Raw genomic sequence first — 24,392 nt, 5'->3', positions numbered from 1 at the left:
AGTAAAAATTATTGTTTTCCAAGCCCTCGATGAGGTGCAATATCCCACGGCGACCATCGGGAAACGCACGGCTATGAGTCTGTCTAGTGACATCTCGGCGAGGAAAAGACCAGATAGTATGGCGAACAAATAGACAGAGTACCACATCCACCTGCAAAGAGTGTGAGTTTAGAATTTTTCCGAGTTCTAACTTCGAATTTTTACTCCTACATCTTTCCGACACGATATGAAAAAATAAGCGCTTTATCCTTTTATAGATTTAATTATTCTTCAACCGTTCCATTTGTTATTAGTTAACCATGCTTTGAAAATTATCGACCTGTTTCCAACTAGTTTAAATTCGTATTCACCATGTAGAGCAAAAGGCGCTATTTGTTACTTTTTCTGCACCCAAAGGACAATTGTTCATGTCGCGGAAATGCTTTTCGCGCCACACGGAAGTCACACTTTGTGTTTTCATCGCATCGATCCGATAAAGACTATCGCTGTTTGGAGGGCACATCACTCTGGGTAGCGATTATACAGTTGGAAATTCATATAAAAAGTCCCTTAGACTTTAAGGTTTTCCATGTCCTGCTAGGTAATTACATCTGTACACTGCTTTTGTCGCCGACAAAGTCGGTAGGGGTAATAATGGCGCTAATAGACCAGTCAGTGGGTCAACGAAGACGTTTAAAGGTCATAAGAATTTTAAAACGTTAAAACAGGAAGCAAGTGTTGTTTGTCCAAAATTACGAACTGATTTTGATTCACCAAATTCATCAATGTAAATACGCATTGAATATAAATTTTGACGGTGATATTTCAGTACATCAATCAAAAACACAATACACCCCCATTTTTATCGCGCTGGTACGTCCACGTTGCGGGCCTTGTACCAAAGCGATGTGTATTTATGATTACGAGCGGGCTACACGAAAACAATTTACAGGAAAGAATTAACCTGTCCAGCTTTAAGACTTACTTATATAGAATTTCTCTTGTGGGCTCCGGCAGTGATGCTGCAAACCCCCACTTCATGAGTGCAAGAGCCCAGCTGATCATTAGGAGAGTCATGGTATCAACTACTGCAAGTGCCGTCATATAGCTACACGACGAGATGTGCCGGTTCGATTTCTTACTCGTTATCATAATGGAAATAGTGTTCCCTGGGATTCCTATGATGATGCATGCCCACCAGCCGTATTTCGTTAGGATGAAATATAGAGTCTTTAGCGCCCAGATTGAATACGTATCATCTTCTGTCGCCTCGGTTGCTGTGGTAATGGTGACATCCGCACGGGCTGAGCCATTCATTTCAATGGAGTCCGATGCTATCATCGTACATAATCAAATCGGCATTTTCAGCATTTAGAATTTTCGAATTGCAGCCGACAGAAGATACTTATCAGAACAATTCGGATATGTCTCTGGCTCAATTTAATGCATCCTTTTGTTTCAACGTGTCTACATGTCTACGCGTAGCTACGTGATAACAAGCATATGTTTCTTTAGTGAAGATTTGGCGATATCTCTGAAGTTCAGATTTCAACCGATCTGTCCATTATTGTCTTTGTTCGACAGAATGTAGCTACGTGATAACAAGCATATGTTTCTTTAGTGAAGATTTGGCGATAATACGATGCTTGTTGAGAAGAGCTCCTACCTCAATACCTAAGGTGGTCGCGTTTCTCCATGGTTTCTGTATTCCTACAGCGGTTTCGGTTCCTAGTGCGTCACACCCCGTAAGCTGCTAACAGTTGGTCGGTGAAAACTGAACTGTTATGATAGTGTACAGCTGTCGTGACTTTGAGATGATCACCCATGTATTTCGCTGTCCAATATACCTGGATGGCTCCGTTTTATGACCATTGTAATGACACCAACCCAGCAACCATTTCTAAAACCCCAGTCTTTGTTAATGTTGCGTGGCTGCATTGAACACGTCGCCCATCTACCTATCTTCATAATAACTTTCTACATTGTTGCAAATATCTCTGAAGTTCAGATTTCAACCGATCTGTCCATTATTGTCTTTGTTCGACAGAATGTAACAGACAAATTATGGTCAATTATAAAGATGTAAGCAGAGAGTTTTCAAAACGTCATAATTATCGACAAATTGACATATTTTAATTAGGAGTTTGGTGATGCATTCTTACCTGATACACAGTTAATACTAAGAATGAAGCAGAAATAGGTGGCATTCATGTATCGGGGTATTCAGAAATGGCTGCCCGTCTTTGAAGTTCTACCTATAAGAGTTGGACGGACAAATGTGTCCAAATTTGTACTGATCTTCGATGATATATTATACATATCGCGTGTAAATTTAAGCGAATTGGATAGCGGTACTACAGTAACGACATTATTTGTAGGACGCCTTAAAATAACACCATCAGTAATTTGCCAGTTTTAAAAACCACGGATCACAAAAAATCCAAAAAAAACATCAGCGTTTAACCTCTGGAATATCAGCTGGAATCTGTTTTATTGATTCATTGAAGATCTACCTAGTAACGTAGATTCATGATAGGCTGCAAGGGATGTGACGTTTTTGCAGGGTTTGTGCAACTTTATTGACGGCACCGTTGGAACTGATCGAGGTCTAGGGTTCTTATAAAACGAGGTGTCCTATTTAAAGAAGCGATGTTATGACTTTTTAGAGCTGTTTTATCATTTTTATAACAAATACGTATACCTTTTGACCGAAGATGACCTTACATTTTATAAAATCACAAAAGTGCTGACAGTTTATGTCAGCTTTTTACTTACATTGTTTTGCATAACAAAGAGTTGGATAAATTGCATCAGTATCGGTAAGTCAGACTTGGAAATTAGGCAACTGATGAACAAACAGGCCTCGTCATATTGTAGGTAAATGACCACGGCCATCAGGCGATTAAAGAAAAGTGGCATCAAAATTTGAATTACAAGCAAAGCTATTGTTTTTTCCTCCATTCGTATGTGCACTCCCGCTTAAAGGGAACTGGAACCGCCAAGCCAGTTCGTATGACCTCGTTTTCATTTCCCGCGTATCGGGTGATCAGAACGAGGCATGAATAAAAAAAGGCGCCTAGCTGTCAATCATTGAGTGACGTCACTACAATGGAATTTACTACGAAAACTCATGAATGAAAGATCGCATGACTCACGTGATTCTCACATGATTCTCAATAATAACAAATTGAACTGCGCATGCTCGGGCACTGGGGGCGGAGCTACAAATCTGAACTCGAATGGGAAGTTGGAAGTTTGACTTTCTCGGGCGGTGAAAGTCGAAAAGTTGAATAAATCGCTCGGCGGTTCCAGTTCCCTTTAAGCTGTATTTACACAGTCCCGATTTTTAACATGATAGAGCCGCGATGTGATTAATATTCCTTAAATCACCTGTCATCACCGGCAGTGCGTCATACACTTATGGAGGCAAATCTGGTGGAAAATGCACTTTTAACCTGCAGTTGTTTAGCTCACCTGTTGGGACCTACAACCGTGGTGTCGGTCGTCTATGTTCGTTGTCGAATGTTTATATAGCAGATCACGTTGCGTAACCGCTGGGGCTAGATGGCTAAAACTTTGTATGATGGTAACTTTAGGTTATATGCCCAGAACAGCAAAACATTGGGCTAGAAGAATATGACATTGTGACGTAAATTCTCGGCGTGCACTCAGGAGATTGTAAAGGTAGTAGGTAAATGTTGAAACGAGCCAAATGAAACAAAACAAGCCAAGCTAAACGATCGAAATAGTCGATTTAAACCTGAGCTGAAAGATCAAATTCACATGTAATATTCAATGCAGGATTCGGTCTAGTATGTTTAAAGCACAAAATATGATATCATTCACATAGTCCCATTCAATATGGTTCATTTAAGTTTGGCATGGTGCACCATGGAACGTTTCATTTACTCGTTTATTTTGGCTTGTTTAGAATGTAAACGAGTCCAACTAAGTGGGCCTGAGGGAATAAAAGTGCTTTTTCATTTCATGCAAATATCAACCTAACGCTTGCAATCATATTGCATCTAAACCTAATCTTCAGTTTAATGTATAGAATGTTTATTTGGTTCGTTTAGTTTGTCTTGTTTCATTTGGCTCGTTTCAACATTTACATACTACCGATTGGAAAGGTTTCTATGCGCCCGGGTCCGGTATCTTCAAAAGCATAGCATCCGCAGTCACGTTTAACACTAGGCAATTACGTAAATTATCCTCGAGGACGTTATCTCTTTCAGTTAGACTCATTAAGCTGTCCAGGTTAGGACTTATCGCATCCATTTAAGCTAACGTTGTTTTGATTAACTCAGCCCAGGAGTTGTGCGTGATAAAATTAACGAATCACGCACCTTTCTTCTCTTTGAGAGTGGAGACAAAATTGAAAAAACGTCAAACACTTTCAGAACAAAAGTGAACTGAGCATAAAAATCTCCTACTTTCGTCAATGAACTCCTTGTGAACCTACGGAGTCTGACCGATGGTATGATTTCATTTGCATGATTCGGTATAACATGTCCTAATTGTTTTTTAGACTGTCAGTTATAAAAGCATGATCATGAATATTTACGGAGCAATCCGATCTATTATGCATGCAAATATGCCCCGCGCTTATCAAGTCAATAACGAAAAAAATATGTTTGTCGGACCCTGCAACATGTATGCATTGTTCGCTTTATCCAAACTATTCAATGTGCTCAACCTCCTTGCTAAACATGGCTAAGGATGTATATATTAACCAGTTTTGTCTGCTGTATTTTTATAGTAGTTTCTGACATGACATGGCTGACTTGTCACATATCCTAATTACGTGTTATGACGACGTTTGATAAAAAAACCTACAATAATCAGCGGACAATTTTGTGTTTACCTGCTCTTGTTAAAACGTTTTGTCATGAGGGGTACGTTACGAAAGTGAGTGTAACAATATCCCACGGCTGTATAAAACAAGTTGATTTCCGAACAATTTCAAATCGCTTTCGGAAGACGAGATCGACAAACTAAGGAGGTGGACTCAAGATAAAGCAGGTGAGTACTATCATCTTTAATGGAGTTGTTTCAAGCAAGGAGTGTTATTTCTGTGGAAACGCGGGCTCCATAGGGTTAAACAAAATGCATCCTTTAATGAAACTTTAAAGCCTGATATTTTGTCTATATAGTTCTTGACCCTATTGCAAAATTCGTACAAGGTATTGCCAAAAGCGAGCGTTTGAAATCGCATCACTCTCAGATTTCCCAGCTCGTTTGGTTCTTAATGTGTACAGTGCCGTCTAACAAATGAACTAGTGATAAATTTTGAATCCTGCGTCGGTAAATGCTTTGCGAAAATGATGAATTCTATAACCACCAAGTGATGTATAAGGACTGCGATGAAAACCCAATGCACGGTCGGGGAAGGCGGAATATGGTTCAAGAAATAACCAGTCGTTAGAAAGTTTCCTCTGATCATGTGAAGGACTTAACGGGTATATTCGTTGCGTGAGCACCTGGAACCTACATTGCCAGTTGCCGCTCAAAGCAGCAACTTGACATACAGCAGATTTTACGTTCAGAACGCTAGACAATATACATGTACAGTGGCCATGTAGAATTAGCGGAATGAGCGGAATGAGCGGATTCTGTACAAAATATGATATAATTTCATACAAAATGGAAAATAATGAATTCATTAAGTTTTAATTTGTTCGAGACGCCACAAAGATTATTTGAAAGTCGCTTTTTACAGTCGTTAAACCATGACTCGCAATGAGGCATGAAAACTGGTCTGTAGGGACAGTTTATTTCAGTCGGTAGCCGTGCGCAGCGCTGTATTACATACCTCCTTTCGTCTTCAGAGTTCAGGCATGGCTACGATCATCGCGACAAATACTGGCTTTTCCAGGTGATTGAAGCCCAGAATCCACTCATTCCGCTAATTCTGCATGGCCATGTACAGTGCATACAATTTCAAGTTTTAATGATGCTCTGTTACTGTGTGACCGATGTGCAAACTCGATGATAAACCTCGTCGACAAACAGCGTATTGTACTGCCCGCAGATCTGTCTATTTCGTCTTCTGCTTCAGATAAAAAATGAAGCTCCTCGTATTGCTAGCTGTGGTTGCCTTCGCCATCTATGTGGAGGCTAAAGGTAGGTTATGTCAGTTGTATTAGTAGATTCCTGGATATTTTTTGATCGAATACCATTCTTTTTTAAGTTTACCCTTGTTGTCTTTAGGGACTAGGTTAAAGGAAGTCTGGTGGCCAATTAGGCGCATACTTTCTCAGGTTCGACCTTCACCTCAGCACCATTGAAGCCATTGCTCAAAAACTGACTGGAGTGGTGACCCACCGTTTTCGGGTGGACCTTGTTTGAGGCCCGGAGTATCTAGTAGTAATCAGAGTAACTACTGTCTGCTCCAATGTATGATGATAGTAATACTGATAACTGGGCGCTACAGTTGTGAAATGCCATCCCGTATCCGCAGTCAGTCATTTCGTGTTTGTCTTCTCGGCCCCCTTTTCTTTATCATCATCCGATTTTTATCTCTCAGCTTGTTTCACTTTCAGATTCGATGCACTTGGTGCGTAAGGACGGGCAGCAGTATATGATCCCGTCTGAAGAGGCGGCGAGAAGTGCATGCACGGCCAAGGGCATGGTATTGGCAACTGATGCTCAGATGCATGCTGCCTATGATTCTGGATACAGCCGATGTTCCTGCGGCTGGATTGAAGGTGGAAAAGTTGCATTCTCTTCGCATGAAGATAGCAGCGGCTGTCTTCATAAAACTGGGGTAGTCTATTGTAAACCAACTCCTCTTGGCTGGGGCTGGGCAGGGAAAGAAGGCTGGGATGCAAACTGTGTCCGTGAGTATACAATTGTATCTTGTTCAGTTCAGTTGTAATTACATGGTTCTGAATATTATTATCCACTTCAACAGGAATTCCATACAATCCTTTCTAGAAGGCCCGTGATCACAGTTAACTAATGATTGCAAATCATAATATAGCCATAATTTCGACCTTATAGCCTTGCCGATACTGGAGTTTTAAACGATACTATCAAACAATTTGAACAATCCCTCAGCAAAGACAGTGAAAAAGAAACATATTTATGATTTCAAAGATATATTTTAATTCCCCGTCATTCCGCAGCTAAGGAGATTGGTAACGATTATACTTGAAAACAGAGAGTAGCGTTCCAGACTCAAGAACGAGCTTCTATCTTCTTAGAATGTTAGTGAAGAGTGGAGAGCGGCGAGACAAATACATCATCGGGGAAGACATTACGTCACTTATGTTTGGCGAGACAAGTGTATTTTGAAACTTATCACTGTTTGTAAATCTTCATTCTAGTTCACGAATTGGAACCGTTCGCCGGCTGCAAGGGCAAGGCTAATGGTGACTACGCCGATCCACAAGACTGCACCATCTTCCACACCTGCTCCAACGAAATAGACTACATCATGCCATGTCCCCTCGGTCTCTACTTCGACAAGGACACCAAGCAATGCGATTATAAGGACGGCAAATGTCATTAGACCGACTATTCTGTATTTGAGCGTCATTTGAAAGAATAAACTGACCAGAAACAATAACACTTCATTTACCAGTCAATTTTATTTCCCTTCCAACGCTCCATCTTGCATTCTTTGGATTTTGACTTATTTGGAGATATGTTTTTTTTTAGTGGTTGGCTCTTTCGCAATTAGTCTCTTCCGATTGCTCTCGTCATGAACTAGATTTGGGGAAAGAATGGAGTCTACCATAGGGTTTTCATGTCCAAAATGTGGCGGATCTTTTTCTTGCTCTTGCATGTACATGCCGATCAACCAGGGACAAGATTCTTCAGTCGCATTCGACAGACCCTCAGTGACTTATCACATGTTAAGCCTCCAAACATTCGAAAGTTTTATAAGTTGTGAAGAGCAAAGAATGTTAGTTCAATCCTTGAAATTGACAAACACGCTGGTTCTTCCAGAAATGGAATCCTTGGGTCTTCCCGGGATTACACGGAGCATAATACGTGGCACCGAGCAGTGTTAACCACTAGGCTATAAGGTTCATCCAATATCATTCACTCATTTTAATTCAATTCTTCGTACACTTTGAACCATTGATCAGGAACACAATTTATGGTTATCCCTAGATTGCTTAAGGCGTGACATTCTCAGATTCATGACAAGAGTTTCGCTCCTCCGGATCCAGATGTATTCAACCAAAGCACTGCGTTTAGCAAAGAAAACTGCATGTGTGGCAGATCGCACGCGATGACTTTCTCCGGCCTGATAGCTCGGGACCCCAAAAATAGACCAATGGGCCGACGAAATCTATTATTTCTACACAGACAGTCCTGTACCGTGAAAATGATGCTTGGTTTCGACCTATTTACAGCCTAATCTACGATTTATAATATTACCATTTTTCAAGCAGACTCGTCACTACCACTGATGTTTTCAGCATAGACAATGACGACCATGCGATTTTTATGAGGGTAAACATCACACGAATGATTGTGTTGTTGGCTCGATAGACCAATTTAAACGCTGGTCGAGTGGCCAAGACAGCCACGGGTGTGATTACTTAAAAAATTACAAAAGCAGCTACAAATCCAGGTCTTGACTGCAGCAGGGCGTGATAAGGGTAAATTTGGTGTGGCATGAACGAGTGTGGTTATCGCCTACGGCGCTTTTAAATTGACTTTTTTATATTCTTGTAAAATGTTGTCATCGGATACTCGGAGTTACACTCGAGGAAATTCAACGAGCATGTTATTAACCCTAATGCATATCAAAATCGGATGTATCGGGTGACCTACGAAAAGTCGCCCAATGTTGGGGCGTTAACGTGCAAAACTTTGCAGTTACATATTTGGTGTTGTGATTTTCTACCTTCAATACGTTGATCCTTTTTATCAGGGGTGCAATATTTTTACTTGACAATTCATTAAACAGCAGCCACCCAAGCACATGTCAAAAAATAAAAATCGAGGATATTCCACATTTCTGACGCTCAATTGCAAAGTCGTTCAAGTCCAAAAATAATCGAGCGTAGGTCATGCAAATTGAATGTCAGGGTGCGCCATCTTATTAGAAAATATAATCATCGTCGAGGCAATGATTTCTGCAGTCAAAGGTGACAAATGCCATCCGGCACGTCATTTTCTGAAATTTTTTGAATTTTTTACTGTGACAAAGCAATGAAACCCAAAACCTTGGCCTTTTCAACAAGCATAATCAACAACTAACTACAAATGTGTGCAACGTATTTACATATCATTTGATATATCAAATCCTGAATTTAGTGACGTTTTCTTTGGCCCACCCAATATTACTGTCTTTATTTTTTACACTGAACACATGAAGAGCAACATTCTCAGATGACCCTAACCTTTGCAGGTGACATTGACCTTGGGTGGCTTTGGTAATGCCAGAAGGTTATATTAGCCACAGTTACCAAACATATGATTGGACGATTCATGATCAACTAGTGATCAAGTCAGCATCAAGAAAACACGGATAACTAAAACTTACTTTTCAGCAGCAGCTCCCATGGAAACCGAGATACATGTATTTCAATAACCCCCATGATGACAAGGTGGCGTCATCAGATGCGTACTCCCATGGTGACCAAGATATTTCAATATCCCCATGATGACAAGGTGGCATCATCAAATGCGTACTCCCATGAAAACCGAGATATGTCAATAACCCCCATGATGACAAGGTGGCATCATCAGATGCGTACTCCCATGGTGACCAAGATATTTCAATATCCCCATGATGACAAGGTGGCATCATCAAATGCGTACTCCCATGGAAACCGAGATATTTCATTAACCCCCATGATGGCAAGGTGGCATCATCAGATGCGTACGCCCATAGAAACCGAGGTATTTCAATATCCCCCATGATAACAAGGTGGCATCATCAGATGCGTACTCCTATAGAAACCGAGATATTTCATTGACCTCAATGATGACAACTAGCACTCAGTAATTAAGGAAACAACCAATCAGTACACAGCAGCATCAATACAAGATTATCAGACAGGGCCAAGGGCAGGGGCCTAGTAACCAGCTGCTAATCAGGAAGATCGTAAAAGGGGTCAAACAGCTTAAAAGATAGAGATTATAAAACAATGGAAAAGAGCAATTAAGAAGGAAGGTGTTGAAACTCATAACGGTTAACGATCCTGGGTGTCTGGGTTCACCAGGGCTAGGGAGGAACATAGAAATAATAATCCGGTAATAAAGGCACTGGAAAAAAAGGCACTGGAAAAAAGGTACGGAAAAAAGGCACTGGTAAAAAGGGCACTGGAAAAAAAGGCACTGGAAATAAAGGCACTGGAAAAAAAGGCACCGGTAAAAAAGGCACTGGTAAAAAAGGCACTGGTAAAAAAGGCACCAGAAAAGCTCTACCTAGGTAAAAAAGGCACTCGACCAAAAAAACTTTAAAAATCAAAAAGAATTTGGTGAATCCTTGGGTCCTTGTACGTTCTTTTCTGTGAATTTTTCTTCCTCGTTTTTTCCTATTTGGATGTACAGGAGGTAGGAACTTAAGTAAACTTAATGGAAACAATAATTTATTGTTGTTCACGGATTTGCCTTATTTTTTAACATACTAGACTTACATTTTAGTCTAAGGGTTATATGGCGGAACGGAGAAGGCTAATTAGGAAGTCACCTTAGATATAATCAACCATAATTACCTGTTAATTGATTGATTAACTGAATGACTTACATGTAGCTATTAGGCATACAGTAACTTGTACATGTATATTTGATGAGTTTTTCTACCACGAAATATTTACTGTAATAGAAAGGTATGTTGACTGAGCAGTATTTATGGTGTCCAGTATGTACAGTAGGCCTATGCCCTTCCCAAAAGTTAAAACCATGTTATAAATATTAAAACAGTTCTTTTTCAACTTCGGAGGCCATTCTTCCAAAACAGAGAAATTTTTAATTGTTCATATTTCATGGCTTCCATGTAATCTTCATGAGTTTCTTTGTATGTGTATTTTCGTGATGGCTTCATCATGGATTCTTTGTTGGTGATCCTGACTGGCCTCCCAGAAATTTCTTTGTTTTGTTCTTTTCATGGTTTCGCATGTATTGTTTTTGATCGTCTTTCTTCTTTACTGCAATTTAGTGATGGCTTCACAGAAACATATATAAGGTGGGCCTCAGTTAGCCATTCAGTATCATACAAACCAGAGTGCTGTGACGATCATGGAGCTGATAACGAACAACAAGGGAGGCCGGAAGCTCTGCTCCAATGGTTTTATGTACAACCAACAGAGACAGTCCAACACGTACATTTACTGGCGCTGCACAAAAGTAAATGCTGGCTGCAAAGGCAGATTGAGATCAAACTTGAATATGCAAGATCTGCATTTGTCTTCACAGCACAACCACGATCCAGACCAGAAGAACGTTCATGTAACCAAAGCAAGAGCCCAGATGAAACGTTTGGCCGCAGACAGCGACAGCAAGCCCAGCCAGATCCTTTCAAGAATCACGGCAACCGTACCAGCAGATGCACAAGCTTTTTTGCCGCAGCCAGATACCTGTAAGAGAACAATCAGAAATGAACGTACCCGCCACATCCCCGTTGAGCCAGATGATATCCGAGACGTGGTCATTCAAGGAGAGTGGGCTTTAACGTCAACTTTAAATGATGCTGCTCCCGAAGATTTCCTGTTGTTCGACAATCAGGATGACAACAACAGGATTATCTGCTTCTGTTCCCGCGTCCAGCTAGAAGTCCTCGCGAACGCTGATAAATGGTTCCTAGATGGAAATTACGCGATGTCGCCCAAAAACTTCATGCAGGTTTACATTATTCGGGTTCCAGCTGGAGAGGTTAACGTGTTGGCGGCTGGTGTGTTGCTTCAACGAAAAACTACAGAGACTTATGCTGAACTATTGAATACAATCACTGACAAGTGTGAAGATGCCTTTGGGTACACTCCAAGTCCCAGAATTTGCATGATAGACTTTGAGTTAGCCGCGGTAAATGCATTGCGTGATGCCCTTGGAGAAACGGATGTAAAAGGGTGCTTTTATCACTTGACGCAGTCCACTTGGAGAAAGGTACAATAACTTGGACTTGTAAACCGGTATAAGGATGAGGAAGATTTCCGACACTTCTGTGGAATGCTCGATGGACTCGCTTTTCTGCCTGTTGGTGATGTAGAAGACGGCATGGACTACATTCAACGCATTGCTCCAGCAGAGGCACAAGACTTAGTCGACTACTTCAACACAACGTATGTTTCCGGTACATACAGGAATGTTCGTGTGCCTGGTGGTGCAATTCGCCTTCGTAGGGTCGCACCGACTTTCCCGCCAGAACTTTGGAACGTACATGAGACCGCTCTCACTGATGACCCGCGAACAAACAACGTTTGCGAAGCTTGGAATAATAAATTCACGCACATGGTCGGCCACACGCATCCAACTATTTGGAAGTTCATCAAAACCCTGCAGCTGGAGGAGCAAGCTGTTCGAACCGTTCTTGCACAAAACGCTATCGGGAACCAACCCAGGAAACGAGTTCGTCGTACGGTCCAGGAGCACCAGAGGCGGCTGCAGAACCTATGCATCGATTACACGGCAGGAAGGAAGAACATGAGGGAATTCTTACGTGGCATAGGACATTGCATTCGAATCGGGAATATTGCATAGACTATTAGTCCAAGTGTATTGGCATGCCAAATGACAGTCACAGCTTTAAACTTTGAAAATATAATGTGCTGTTCGTACGACAGATAGTGAAAATGACATTTGGCCAACCCTAATCATACCAAATTAATGTATGCAATGAATAGACACAAACGGTATACCTGGGAAATGTGTTTCTGCTTGGTGCTTGAGATATGGGCTTTTATATTTTTGACAGGCTGTTCCTATATCCAAGTAGGAAAAATGAAGGGAAAAAATTACAGAAAAGACATACAAGGACACAATGATTCACCAAATTATTTTTGATTTTTAAAGTTTTTTTTGGGCCGAGTGCCTTTTTTACCTAGGTAGAGATTTTCTGGTGCCTTTTTTTCCGGTGCCTTTTTTTCCAGTGCCTTTTTTACCAGTGCCTTTTTTACCAGTGCCTTTTTTTCCAGTGCCTTTTTTTCCAGTGCCTTTTTTACCAGTGCCTTTTTTTCCGTACCTTTTTTTCCAGTGCCTTTTTTCCAGTGCCTTTATTACTTGCGGATAAGAATGCATCGTATTTGATACTTGAGATCTCGATGACCATTCGGAAAAATACCGAAAAATCTGACATGCACGAACGTTATGAGGTTTGTGTCAGTGGTACATATTTCACATTCAGTGTCTTAAAGGAATGGGCACTGTTGTTTCCTTTCCTGATAATCTTTTCCACCTAATTGACACTTTGAGCAGTGACATTTTGTCGATTATCTAAGGTATCGAAAATTGCTAGAGTGTAATATCCCAATCACATTATATCTGTCCTTCTTTGTCGCAGGAACCATGCAATAGGTCCTTTTCTTCTTAGCGTGCAATTTTCTTTTCATTGCTGTGCTACACAACGAGACCTATGCCTCTAATAAACCTGATTGTTGTCTCTTGTTCCTTCCTTGATCACCAGAGCTTTGTCTCGATTGATTCACGCACGGCCATTTTCTTGGTGTCCAAGAGTGGGCAGTTCTGGAGCAAATGCTCTGGTGTCTGATCAGATGTGCTGCACTCAGGCACCTGCGGGACTCGACCATGGTCATCATTTCGAGGTGGGCTTTGAGTCTAACCAGTCTCAAGACGAAAAATGGTGGTCAGGGATTAGGTAATTCGAGGTAATCTGATCCGATACTAGGTCTTTCAAATCCAAAAGGCACAAACTGATACAATACCGGATAGTGTTGTCAAGTGATCTAGACTGTGTTTTCAATTTTCTCTTCAGTCATTGCGGTGGGTCGATTCGTCTCTCAGGTGGCGAAATTTTACCAGCAAGACGTTTTGCATGGGCCAGCCAATAAATGTTGCCTCTGTACTGCGTTTGATTTGAACGTTTTACTCGCCTCCAAATTCAGGTTTTTGAGGTTTCAAACCCGGACAACTAGTTTCCTGCTCGTTAGTCTACCTCCAAACCTACCATCAAAGAGATGAACTACCTCTCATATTGTGTAAAACTTAACTCTGATGGTTGTTCCTGATACATAAATTGATCTGATTTACTCCTTTATAGACAAGGTTGGCCTACTCCCTTGATCAAAATTGTTGTTTCTCTAGTTTCAACCGAATTTCACAAAGCAAGTGCTAATGTGGCAGATAGCCTCCTTTGCAAACAATTTGTGCATTTATTGCATATTTGAATTCTTACATATTATAAAGGCTTCAAAATTGCTAGTTTAAGCCAGAACAACAACTTTCAGTGCTTCTCTCTACACCGACGAAGTGATGACATGTTGATGTCCAACAAAGTTATTGTCCTTCTATATGAGGTCACAACTTGAATGGCATTTTAGTGCATCAGTCCTAAATAAGCATCACCTCAGTAATCTACCAGAATAAGCTATCAACAGCTTCACCGATTTTGAGAGGAAATATTACACGAATGGTTGCTCGTGGTATCATACTCACAGTATATCTTGATAAATTGCAAAAACCTTTGTGGTCGAGATGAATATGCAGTTGCATGTAGCCTTTGTATTGTCTTCGGCCCTCTATCGTTGAATGGAGAAGTTGACAGCAGCATCAGAAATGGTGATTGGTTGTCATTGTCCAGGGAAGTAGAAAATCTTGTGGCAGAAAATAATGATTACTCATCTCGCGTTTTCGCGATTTCTCATCTCGCGGTTTATGATAAGCCAATTGCATGCGATAAACAGTTAACAACTCTCGCCCGTGGTTGAAATAAAATGTCCTACTCGTGGTTTTATTTGCCACTTCACCTGCGGTTTCGTTGCGTGTTGGTATTTCGGAGTTCAGGATGGTGCATGTATCAATATTATTTTCAGGTTACGGCTGACGGCACAAGTCACCATACACATGATTGACCGATAACACAGGGCATGCACTTGGTGAACCTCTGGTCATCCCTTAAAATAGCGCGGGATAGTCTGATCATCGAAACTAGGCTAGGTTAAATTCCACACATCGCAAAGCGGAGTCAAATCAAAACTAGAATTGTTCCCTCCTACAGCCTTGGTCTCATGCATGCTCGCCTTTTCAGGTTCCATTATTTGCAATACATCCTGTGGCGCATGGTACTCTCACAGATGTTGGCAACTCGCGATTTCGCATTCCGCATCTCGCGGTTTATAATAAGCCCTTGCAATTGTTTACTTGTTTTATGTACTCTTATCTACGGTGGCTGGGAAAGGACATGGTTTTTTTATTTTCAATGACGATGTTTATTTTTTATCTCAGGCGCCTGACTTACTAACTCAGGCGCCTGACTTACTATCTCAGGCGCCTGACTTACTAACTCGGGCGCCTGACTTACTAACTCGGGCGCCTGACTTACTAACTCAGGCGCCTGACTTACGAAAACGAGGCTGGTGAGCTCACTAAGCTGGATGCCATCGTTAAGGAACTGTTCGGTCTTGCGCTGAATTAGAAGGAAATCCTCGGTTCGGCATTAGGATTAGTGCAAGGCATCTAAGACGCGTCCTTGCTAAGTGACCCTTCTTCTTCTGCGACGCCTTTATGTCAAAATGTAAAATGCCCAGTATCGCGTGCACTGATCAACCAGCCTCGTTTTCGTATGTCAGGCGCCTGAGTTAATAAGTCAGGCGCCTGAGTTAGTAAGTCAGGCGCCTGAGATAGTAAGTCAGGCGCCTGAGTTAGTAAGTCAGGCGCCTGAGATAAAAAATAAACATCGTCATTGAAAATAAAAATCACCATGTCCTTTCCCAGCCACCGTACTTATCGCTGCAAATTGCATTAATCCAACACGAATGTGCGCCTGCGTCGCGATGACGTTATGACGAGAAGTAACGATGCCATGACGTTACAGCGATCAGCGACATCAATCCAGCTCGCCAAAACAATCACCACGAGAATTCGTGCATACGCACCCATGTGATTCGACCGTGTTATACTTTGATGTCATAATAAGGATTCGCATCAGTCACGGCCTATAGAGAGTTTTCGCAAATACCTGACACGCCAACGTGAACCTCTATCTCAATGTTCGACCTCCTGATTACGAAGTTGAACAATGGGATAGGCGTTCACGTGGACGTTTCGGGAGATTTGCTAAAACTCCCTAGCCTACTGAAAGGAGATATGGAGTCGTACAACTTCCTACTCTTAAACAGGACGTTTAAGAATTAAAGAGCCCTAACGGTGTCACCCATATTCGACCCGGCTGCAAGCCTCGCGACCTTTGGTCAAAATAAATTCACATTTAAACGGTTTAGCATGGTTTGACATAACATAAAGATATGATTTGTTTTCTTCGGCTTGTCTGAAGTGCGCTCGGTTGACTACATATTCCATAGACAGTTTTTCACTGAGACTAATATCTGGGAGGTTTGTTTTGTGCCTTGTTAAGGCCTATGAATGCCGTTCGTTAAGAAACTGAAGTTGGTAATTGAGTTGAAGAGAAAAGAAAATTGTGTAAATACGTGCTAAAAATTATAAATTTCAGCATTCCCTCTCTCCCACTGATATACAAATACTATCACGATTAAGTTTAAGCTAACTCAATAACTGAACTACTGCATTGTGTATAACTGCATTTCTATTTTCCTGGACCACCAGTAATTACGATGGATAACCACTTTCAGCGTGTCCGAGATTACTGAACATGTTATCTATTTTCCAGTGTAAATATTGCCGTTTACGCGAGACAAAACCGATCTATACAGCCAGGAGAAGAGCCCAGGCATGCTATGATCAAACTAGGTGAAATCTTTCGATTTCTAGTGTCGCAATCTCCTCGAGTTGGCTCGACAGTTGGCTCTGATTGCGATCCCTAATATCGTAGCTGTCCTAATTTGATGCGGACCTTTTCATAAAACATTTCTTCAGCGCATTCCCGATTCGAAAAATTGATATTTTCACATCAGCTCGAAATGATGCACTACTTAGACAGTAGAGATAACCATTCACGCAAGCATTTATATTAATCAGGAAATTGGTAAAATACCAGAAAAATTGTAAAAACATTGCCTCTTCGCAGGTTCTTCTATATTCCCAACCCCTTTTCACCAATATCTTCTCTTTAAATGAAATGAAAATATACCGCGGTGCGTTAAGAAGCAAAAACATAAATGAAACCACGAGGCAGATATTAGTAATTTGACGATCCTTTGTGATTTGAGAGTCCAGTTGTCCTCGAGTTTCACCCATTTGTTTCCGAGACTTGGCCGATTTCGCTATGCTGATGATGATTATGGTGTTACATATTGTGAGTATGGCAAACGGCAGATAGACCAACAATATGTTATCTTTTGTGTAAATAGCATCTAAGACCCCCGGCTTCTTGCTAAAATCGTAAACACAAAACCCCACTTCAGGATTATGGATCAGATAAAGATTGTCAATTGGCGCAATGGCGCAAAAGACTAATCCACAGGATAGAGTAACAACACCTCTCTTCATCGTCAACAATGTAGCTGCCCTGAGCGGCATGGTCACAGCAATGGATCGTTCAATCGTCAGTATCACCACAATATAAGCATGGAAATAATACTGCACCACCAACGTGTAGAAGTTAATCTGACAATATAAATCCGTACGACGCATACCAAAATATCGTACCCAGGCAATACGTTTCCTGCTGAGGTAAGATGCTTCGCTGCACGCAAGAACCGCCAGATAAAGATACGCTGAGCTTTTTCTTGCTTTAGGTAGAGAGCCGAGTACAGCCAGGCTGTTACCGATGAAACAAAATGGAATGATGAAATACATGTCATAATCAGTGACCAACTTGCGAAGTTCAATTAAAATGATTAGATGTAGATCTGTGGCGAGTCGTCGTATATCGCAAATAACTTCACGCGTCGAGGTAAGCTCTTCGGTGGAATTTGAAACGTTCCAGTTTTGAACATACGTTTCCATTATCACAAATTCTTCTGCATTTACCACGTATATTGGTAACTGTTTCGTGAGTATCTTATTCAAACCTGATTAATTTCAAGTAAGATTATGATTAGAGGATTACGGTTAGTAACGGGGATTGGTGAATAACAGAGCAACGGTAAGAGTAAGTGTAAGGGAGGGGTAGGGAATGGGTTACGAATAAGGATCGGGGATTAAGGTACTCGAGTAAATAATCAAAAAATAACCAAATCAACGAAAATTTCCATCAGGGTTCAAAGGAATCATCAAAATTGCCTATACTTCGATAAAAAGTCAGGAAGAGTACAGGCCTAGGTCGTCCTAGGATAACTCGCGCCTGTATATTCATCCCAAAATTAGAATTCGACCAATCAATGGCGACGCAGAGCCCTCAAATAAATATTATTATATTTTATTTTGTGAAATGCCAACTTGGATGTTTCACACGATCTTCAGTTTGGCTATATAAGTACTGCTTAGTAACAAGGATAATTTGCCTGATAAAAGTTCGCTTGATAATGAACAGTGCCTCAAAAATTTTCCTCACACCTTTTAAAATACAGCTGGGCTAAAGTAAAAATACCTTCTCAATGCCAGTCCCTGAAAGAACATTAGTGAAAAGGGTTAAATAATTAAATTTAGGAAACCTTCTTTAATGACACAAGTTTCAGATTTCAACTGACAACAAGAAGTTAAAAGACGATTTGTTCAGGGTCGAATTATCCTTGCGAACGAATTATATTCTCGCGGCCGAATGAACCAGGGGCGAATTAGCGGAATTAGCCGGGAATGAGTTAATATTTTGTCGAATGAAACAGCAGCCCATCAGGCTAGACCACCTGCCACTTGGTCGATTATCATCATGGCCATTGCGTTATAGTCAGTGAACAGACTGGTGTTTCCCCACAAGCCCTAGGTGTCGTCAGCTTTAAGGAGTACACCATTCTGTTCTTGCCCGAACGCTTGTCCTATATCGTACGAAGGAAATCGTACCGCTAGTAGGATGCTTCTTTCCAATTTCTTAACAGTTTCTCTAACTTGTTCCTGATTTATCCGACAATAGTCCGATATAGTCAGACTTTTCCCTGAAAGGTATGATTTCTCAAAAAACCTGAGAAAAATACCAGGGCTTCCCTAAAAAAGTTCATCAATTCACATTTAAAGGACAACTTGGGCATGTGATTTGCCTGTTCAGCATGCGCCACCGCCACTTGTAGCATTACACTGATTCCGTTTTCTGATAACGATTTTCACCAGTGCTGGAAGGCAGTTTTTGGCATGGCTTGCGAATTTCGGGCAGGCCCAAGGTTACACCCCGTTCTAGTGCATTGTTTATGCAGTTTAAAGAGTTTTCATTAATCCTGTTTTGAGAAGTTACGGTATTGCTGGAAGCCGTTTTTGTACCGATTTTGAGTCGAATAACCGGTACGTCATTAAAGAGGTGGTTCGTTTTCTTCAGACGTAAAAAACAGGGCACATTTTAGAATTTACATTGTATGTAATAGGTATATTTCGGCTGATAATTGCAGTTTCCTTGGTCGCAGTTCAGTACCTTCACACGCAAACGCGATAAACATAGGCCAATGATATTGTCAAGTCTGTATCAGTGTATGCCTACACTGCAGTATTGCTCAAATATTTCAAAATCCAATTACAAATGTTCAAAAGCTTTAGTATGAACTTAACACGGTTGCCTGATAAAGAAGAGAAGCTGATTTAAACAAAATTGTAGATAAAATAGTAAAAAAAATGATCGCACCTTACCTGCATGGTATAGCTGTCACTGAGTATATCATTCCAAAACACCCCAGCTTACAATGTATGATGATAAACTTTACGCCAAATGTCTCACGTTTCTAGGCGATCATGACAAACTCGGCTGGTGCAAAATAAAAAGGGATAGAAAAAGCAGTCGAAATATCAGTGTATTGTTTAATTGAAGAGTTAGAATAAGATTAGAATAAATATTGATACATCGCTGTCGATATTGGTTGTCTCATCATATACTGCTCGGGTGGAGCTGTAATTTCGCCGAAAAGCTAAACCCTCGCTGGGTTTGGTAAGACAATCAATAAGTAACAACAGTTTGGTATCAATTCCATAAATCATAACCATGTTTCCGACAATGTTTTCGTACAAGTAGTGGACAGTGCTTAATTAATACCGCTAGTTGGATGCTTCTTTCGAATTTCTTAGCATTTTCTCAAACTTGTTCCTGATTTATCCGACAATAGTCCGATATTGTCAGACTTTTCCCTGAAAGATAGGATTTCTCAAAAAAACCTGAGAAAAATACCAGGCTTCCCTAAGTAGGTCATTGAAAGATCAAGGGCCTAAGTTGAATGGGGTAATGAGTGACTCTAAATGTGAATACTAATTATATCACTTAATTAGGTCATTCGAAGTGTTTTGCTCATATCTCATTAACCCCATTTCACATAGGCCTGTGATCTTTGATGCACTATTTTGGGAAGCCCTAGTAAATTTCCCAGGTTTTCGAGAAATCCGGCCTTTCAGGGAGAAGTCGGACCATGTCTTACATTTGTCGGATAAATGATGAGGAAGAAGTTAGAAAAAACGTTAAGAAGTCGGAAAGTCTCCTACTAGTTAACCAGCCATCTGTATTAAGATTTATAGAAAAATTATTAAAATACCTTGCCTTACCTTACCTGTAGACTCCAGATAATTGGTTGCTGAACTGGATTATCGCTGACATGGTTGTCACTAATTTATTGATGAGAGGTGGGATCGGTCCCGGAATCGGTACATTCCTAATATCAAAACAATGATCTTATTTTTAATATCCACTCACTAAAATCATTGTAGGCATTAGAGAGTTCAGAGTGAAACCATGGTAATGTTAAAAAGAATTACAAAAGCAGCTGCAACAAATCCATATCTTGACTGCAGCAGGGCGTGATTAGGGTAAATCTGCTGAGATAATTAGTAGTCCTGCAGGTAGTCGGAATCATGGAGTTATAGCTGAATCGATGCGTCAACAAGGTCGCCGATGTAAACGCCAATGCTAACGCAAATAACTAACAATTTATTAAAAAACTATCATGGCATGAACGCGTGTGGTTATCGCTTACGGCGCTTTTGAATTTATTTTTTTGTATTCATGTAAAATGTTGTCATCGGATACTCGGAGTTACACTCGGGGAAATTCAACGAGCATGATATTAACCCTAATGCATATCAAAATCGGATGTATCGGGTGACCTACGAAAAGTCGCCCAATGTTGGAGCGTTAACGTGCAAAACTTTGCAGCTACATTTTTGGTGTTGTGATTTTCTACCTTCAATACGTTGATCCTTTTTATCAGGGGTACAATATTTTTACTTGACAATTCATTAAACAGCAGCCACCCAATTGCATGTGAAAAAATTAACATCGAGGAAATAAGTCAAATTTCATATTTCTGTCGCTCAATTGCGAAATAATCGAGCGTAGGTCAGGCAACTTGAATGTCAGGGTGCGCCATCTTATTAGAAAATATAATCATCGTCTAGGCAAAGATTTAATTTGCAGTCAAAGGTGACAAATGCCATCCGGCACACCATTTTCTGAAACAGCACTTGATGTGTTCACTGTGACAAAGCCATGAAACCCAAAACCTTGGCATTTTCAACAAGCATAATCAACAACTAACTACAAATGAGCTACAAACTAGCTATCATTTGATATATCAAATCCTGAATTTAGTGACGTTTTCTTTGGCCCACCCAATATTACTGTCTTTATTTTTTTACAGTGAATACATGAAGAGCAACATTCTCAGATGACCCTAACCTTTGCAGGTGACATTGACCTTGGGTGGCTTTGGTAATGCAAGAAGGTTATATTAGCCACAGTTACCAAACATATGATTGGACGATTCATGATCAACTAGTGATCAAGTCAGCATCAAGAAAACACGGATAACAAAAACATACTTATCAGAAGTAGCTCCCATGGAAACCGCGATATTTCAATAACCCCCATGATGAAAAGTTGGCATCATCAAATGCGTACTCCCATGGAAACTGATATATTTAAAAAAAAACCATGATGACAAGGTGGCATCATCAAATGCGTAATCCCATGGAAACCAAGATATTTCAATAACCCCCATAATGACAAGGTGGCATCATCAAATGCGTACGCCCGTAGAAACCGAGATAATTCAATAACCCCCATGATGGCAAGGTGGCATCATCAGATGCGTACGCCCATGGAAACCGAGATATTTCAATATCCTCAATGATGACAAGGTGGCATCATCAGATGCGTATGAGGCGCCATGTGGGAATTAAATTATTTGACGAAATTATTTGAAATAGGCAAATTATATCGAAATAAATGAGTGAACGAAGTCAAGATTATTTCCAAACCATAACTTTGCTTATTCCAATTGTATTCAAACCATTTACTGTTCCTATCGATATTGTTTCAAACAATGAATTTGCTCTCTTTTGATTATATTCATCCAATAAAACAACGTAACTTTATTGTTCTCAAATAATACATTTTCTGAATATCCGTGGTTTCAAATAATCAAACTGTCTCGAAATGATGGTTTGTTAGATAATCAAAATTTAAAAAGTCATGGTATCTCAAACCAGGAAATTGTCCAGTCCATTGCATTGGATGATAAACAATCACGCACAAAATCATTATTTCCAAACCATCACTTTAACAAACTGATTGTTTCAAATCATGAAAGTATGCACGAAATTATTTGTATACAATCTAATTGTACTCATCTAATGTTGATTATTTGCATCCCAGCAACGTTTTTTCAAACCATGAAAACGCGAACTCTGATTGTTTCCATCCAATCACTTCCAAAAGTCATTGTTTCCATCCAAGCAAAATTACGTTCATGGTATGCGCACATGGTTTGCGCAGTAGACGGGTTTGAATTTGAACTTAATAAAACCCGTCTACTGCGCAAACCATGTGCGCATACAATGACCGTAGTTTTGCTTGGATGAAAACAATCAGAGTCAGCTAGCCCTCCTGGAAGGACGCCAAGATCTACCACCTAACGTCATCGTGGCCCTTCTCTGCGACTGGATGGGTGAGGGAGGAGACCTTAGGACACTGGATGGAGAATGTCTTCGAGCCCTACCTGGAGAGGCATGGAATAGAACAGTTCCTTCTGATGGTTGACCGTTACCGAGTACATCAAACGGAAGAAACGGGCTTTTGGGTCTGACCAATCTCAAGACGAAAAATGGTGGTCAGGGATTAGGTGATTCTAGGTCATCTGATCAGGTACTAGGTCTTTCAAATCCAAGCGGCACAAACTGATATATGTGGGTTTTTTTATCAGTACCGAATAGTGTTGTCAAGTGATCTAGACTGTGTTTTCAACATTCTCTTCAGTCATTGCGGTGGGTCGATTCGACTCTCAGATGGCGAAATTTTACCAACAAGACATTTTGCATGGGCCAGCCAATAAATTTTGCCTCTGTACTGCGTTTGATTTGAACGTCTCCAATTTCAGGTTGTGGCAGTTTCAACCCCCGACAACTAGTTTCCTGCTCGTTAGTGAACAACTAGTCAACCTCCAAACCTACCATCAAAGAGATGAAATACCTCTCATATTGTGTAAAACGTAACTCTGATGGTTGTTCCTGATATATAGGCCTACATTGACCTGATTTACTCCTTTATAGACAAGGAACTACATGTACCTTGATCAAAATTGTTGTTTCTCTACTTTCAACCGAATTTCACAGAGCAAGTGCTAATGTGGCAGATAGCCTCCTTTGCAAACAAAATGTGCATTTATTGCATATTTGAATTCTTACATATTAAAGGCTTCAAAATTGCTAGTTTAAGCCAGAACAACAACTTTCAGTGCTTCTCTCTACAACGACGATGTGATGGCATGTTGATGTCCAACAAAGTTATTGTCCTTCTATATGAGGTCACAACAAGAATGGAATTTTGGTGCATCAGTCCTAAATAAGCATCACCTCAGTAATCTACCAGAATAACCTATTAACAGCTTCACCGTTTTTGAGAGGAAAATATCACACGAGTGGTTGTCCGAAATACCGACACGAGACGAAACCGCAGGTGGTGTGGCAAAGACAACCACGAGTAGGACATTTTTACTCAAACACAGACGAGACTTGTTAACTGTTTATCGCATGCAATTGTTTACGAGTTTTAGATTCTCCAATCGCTGCAAATTGCATTACAAAATCCAACACGAATGTGCGCCTGCGTCGCGATGACGTTATGACGAGAAATAACGATGCCATGACGTTACAACGGTCAGCGACATCAATCCAGCTCGCCAAAACAATCACCACGAGAATTCGTGCGTACGCACCCATGTGATTCGACCGTGTTATACTTTAATGTCATAATAGAGATTCGTATCAGTCACGGCATATAAGGAGTTTTCGCAAAT

General features: G+C 40.6%; 1 protein-coding gene and 1 long non-coding RNA gene across 2 annotated transcripts; one reads left to right on the top strand and one right to left on the bottom strand.

The window, feature by feature from the left end:
* The first annotated feature begins 4,959 nt into the window (after positions 1-4,959).
* LOC135502664 (aggrecan core protein-like) lies at positions 4,960-7,549 on the top strand. Its single transcript, XM_064795636.1, has 4 exons — positions 4,960-5,001; positions 6,038-6,102; positions 6,522-6,818; positions 7,308-7,549. The coding sequence occupies exons 2-4, from the start codon at positions 6,045-6,047 to the stop codon at positions 7,490-7,492; spliced, it is 540 nt and encodes a 179-aa protein (XP_064651706.1). The 5' UTR covers positions 4,960-5,001; positions 6,038-6,044; the 3' UTR covers positions 7,493-7,549.
* Positions 7,550-15,825: 8,276 nt separating this feature from the next.
* Positions 15,826-20,952, bottom strand: LOC135502456 (uncharacterized). The gene is made up of 3 exons (XR_010449770.1): positions 20,652-20,952; positions 19,747-19,861; positions 15,826-18,047 (listed from the first exon to the last, which is right to left on the bottom strand). It is a non-coding gene; the product is annotated as an uncharacterized LOC135502456 (long non-coding RNA).
* Positions 20,953-24,392: the final 3,440 nt, after the last annotated feature.

This window comes from Lineus longissimus, chromosome 18, assembly GCF_910592395.1.
Source record: "Lineus longissimus chromosome 18, tnLinLong1.2, whole genome shotgun sequence".
Taxonomy (NCBI): domain Eukaryota; kingdom Metazoa; phylum Nemertea; class Pilidiophora; order Heteronemertea; family Lineidae; genus Lineus; species Lineus longissimus.
The sequence above is the reverse complement of the archived record's forward strand: the minus strand, read 5'-3'. Positions and strand labels throughout refer to the sequence as shown.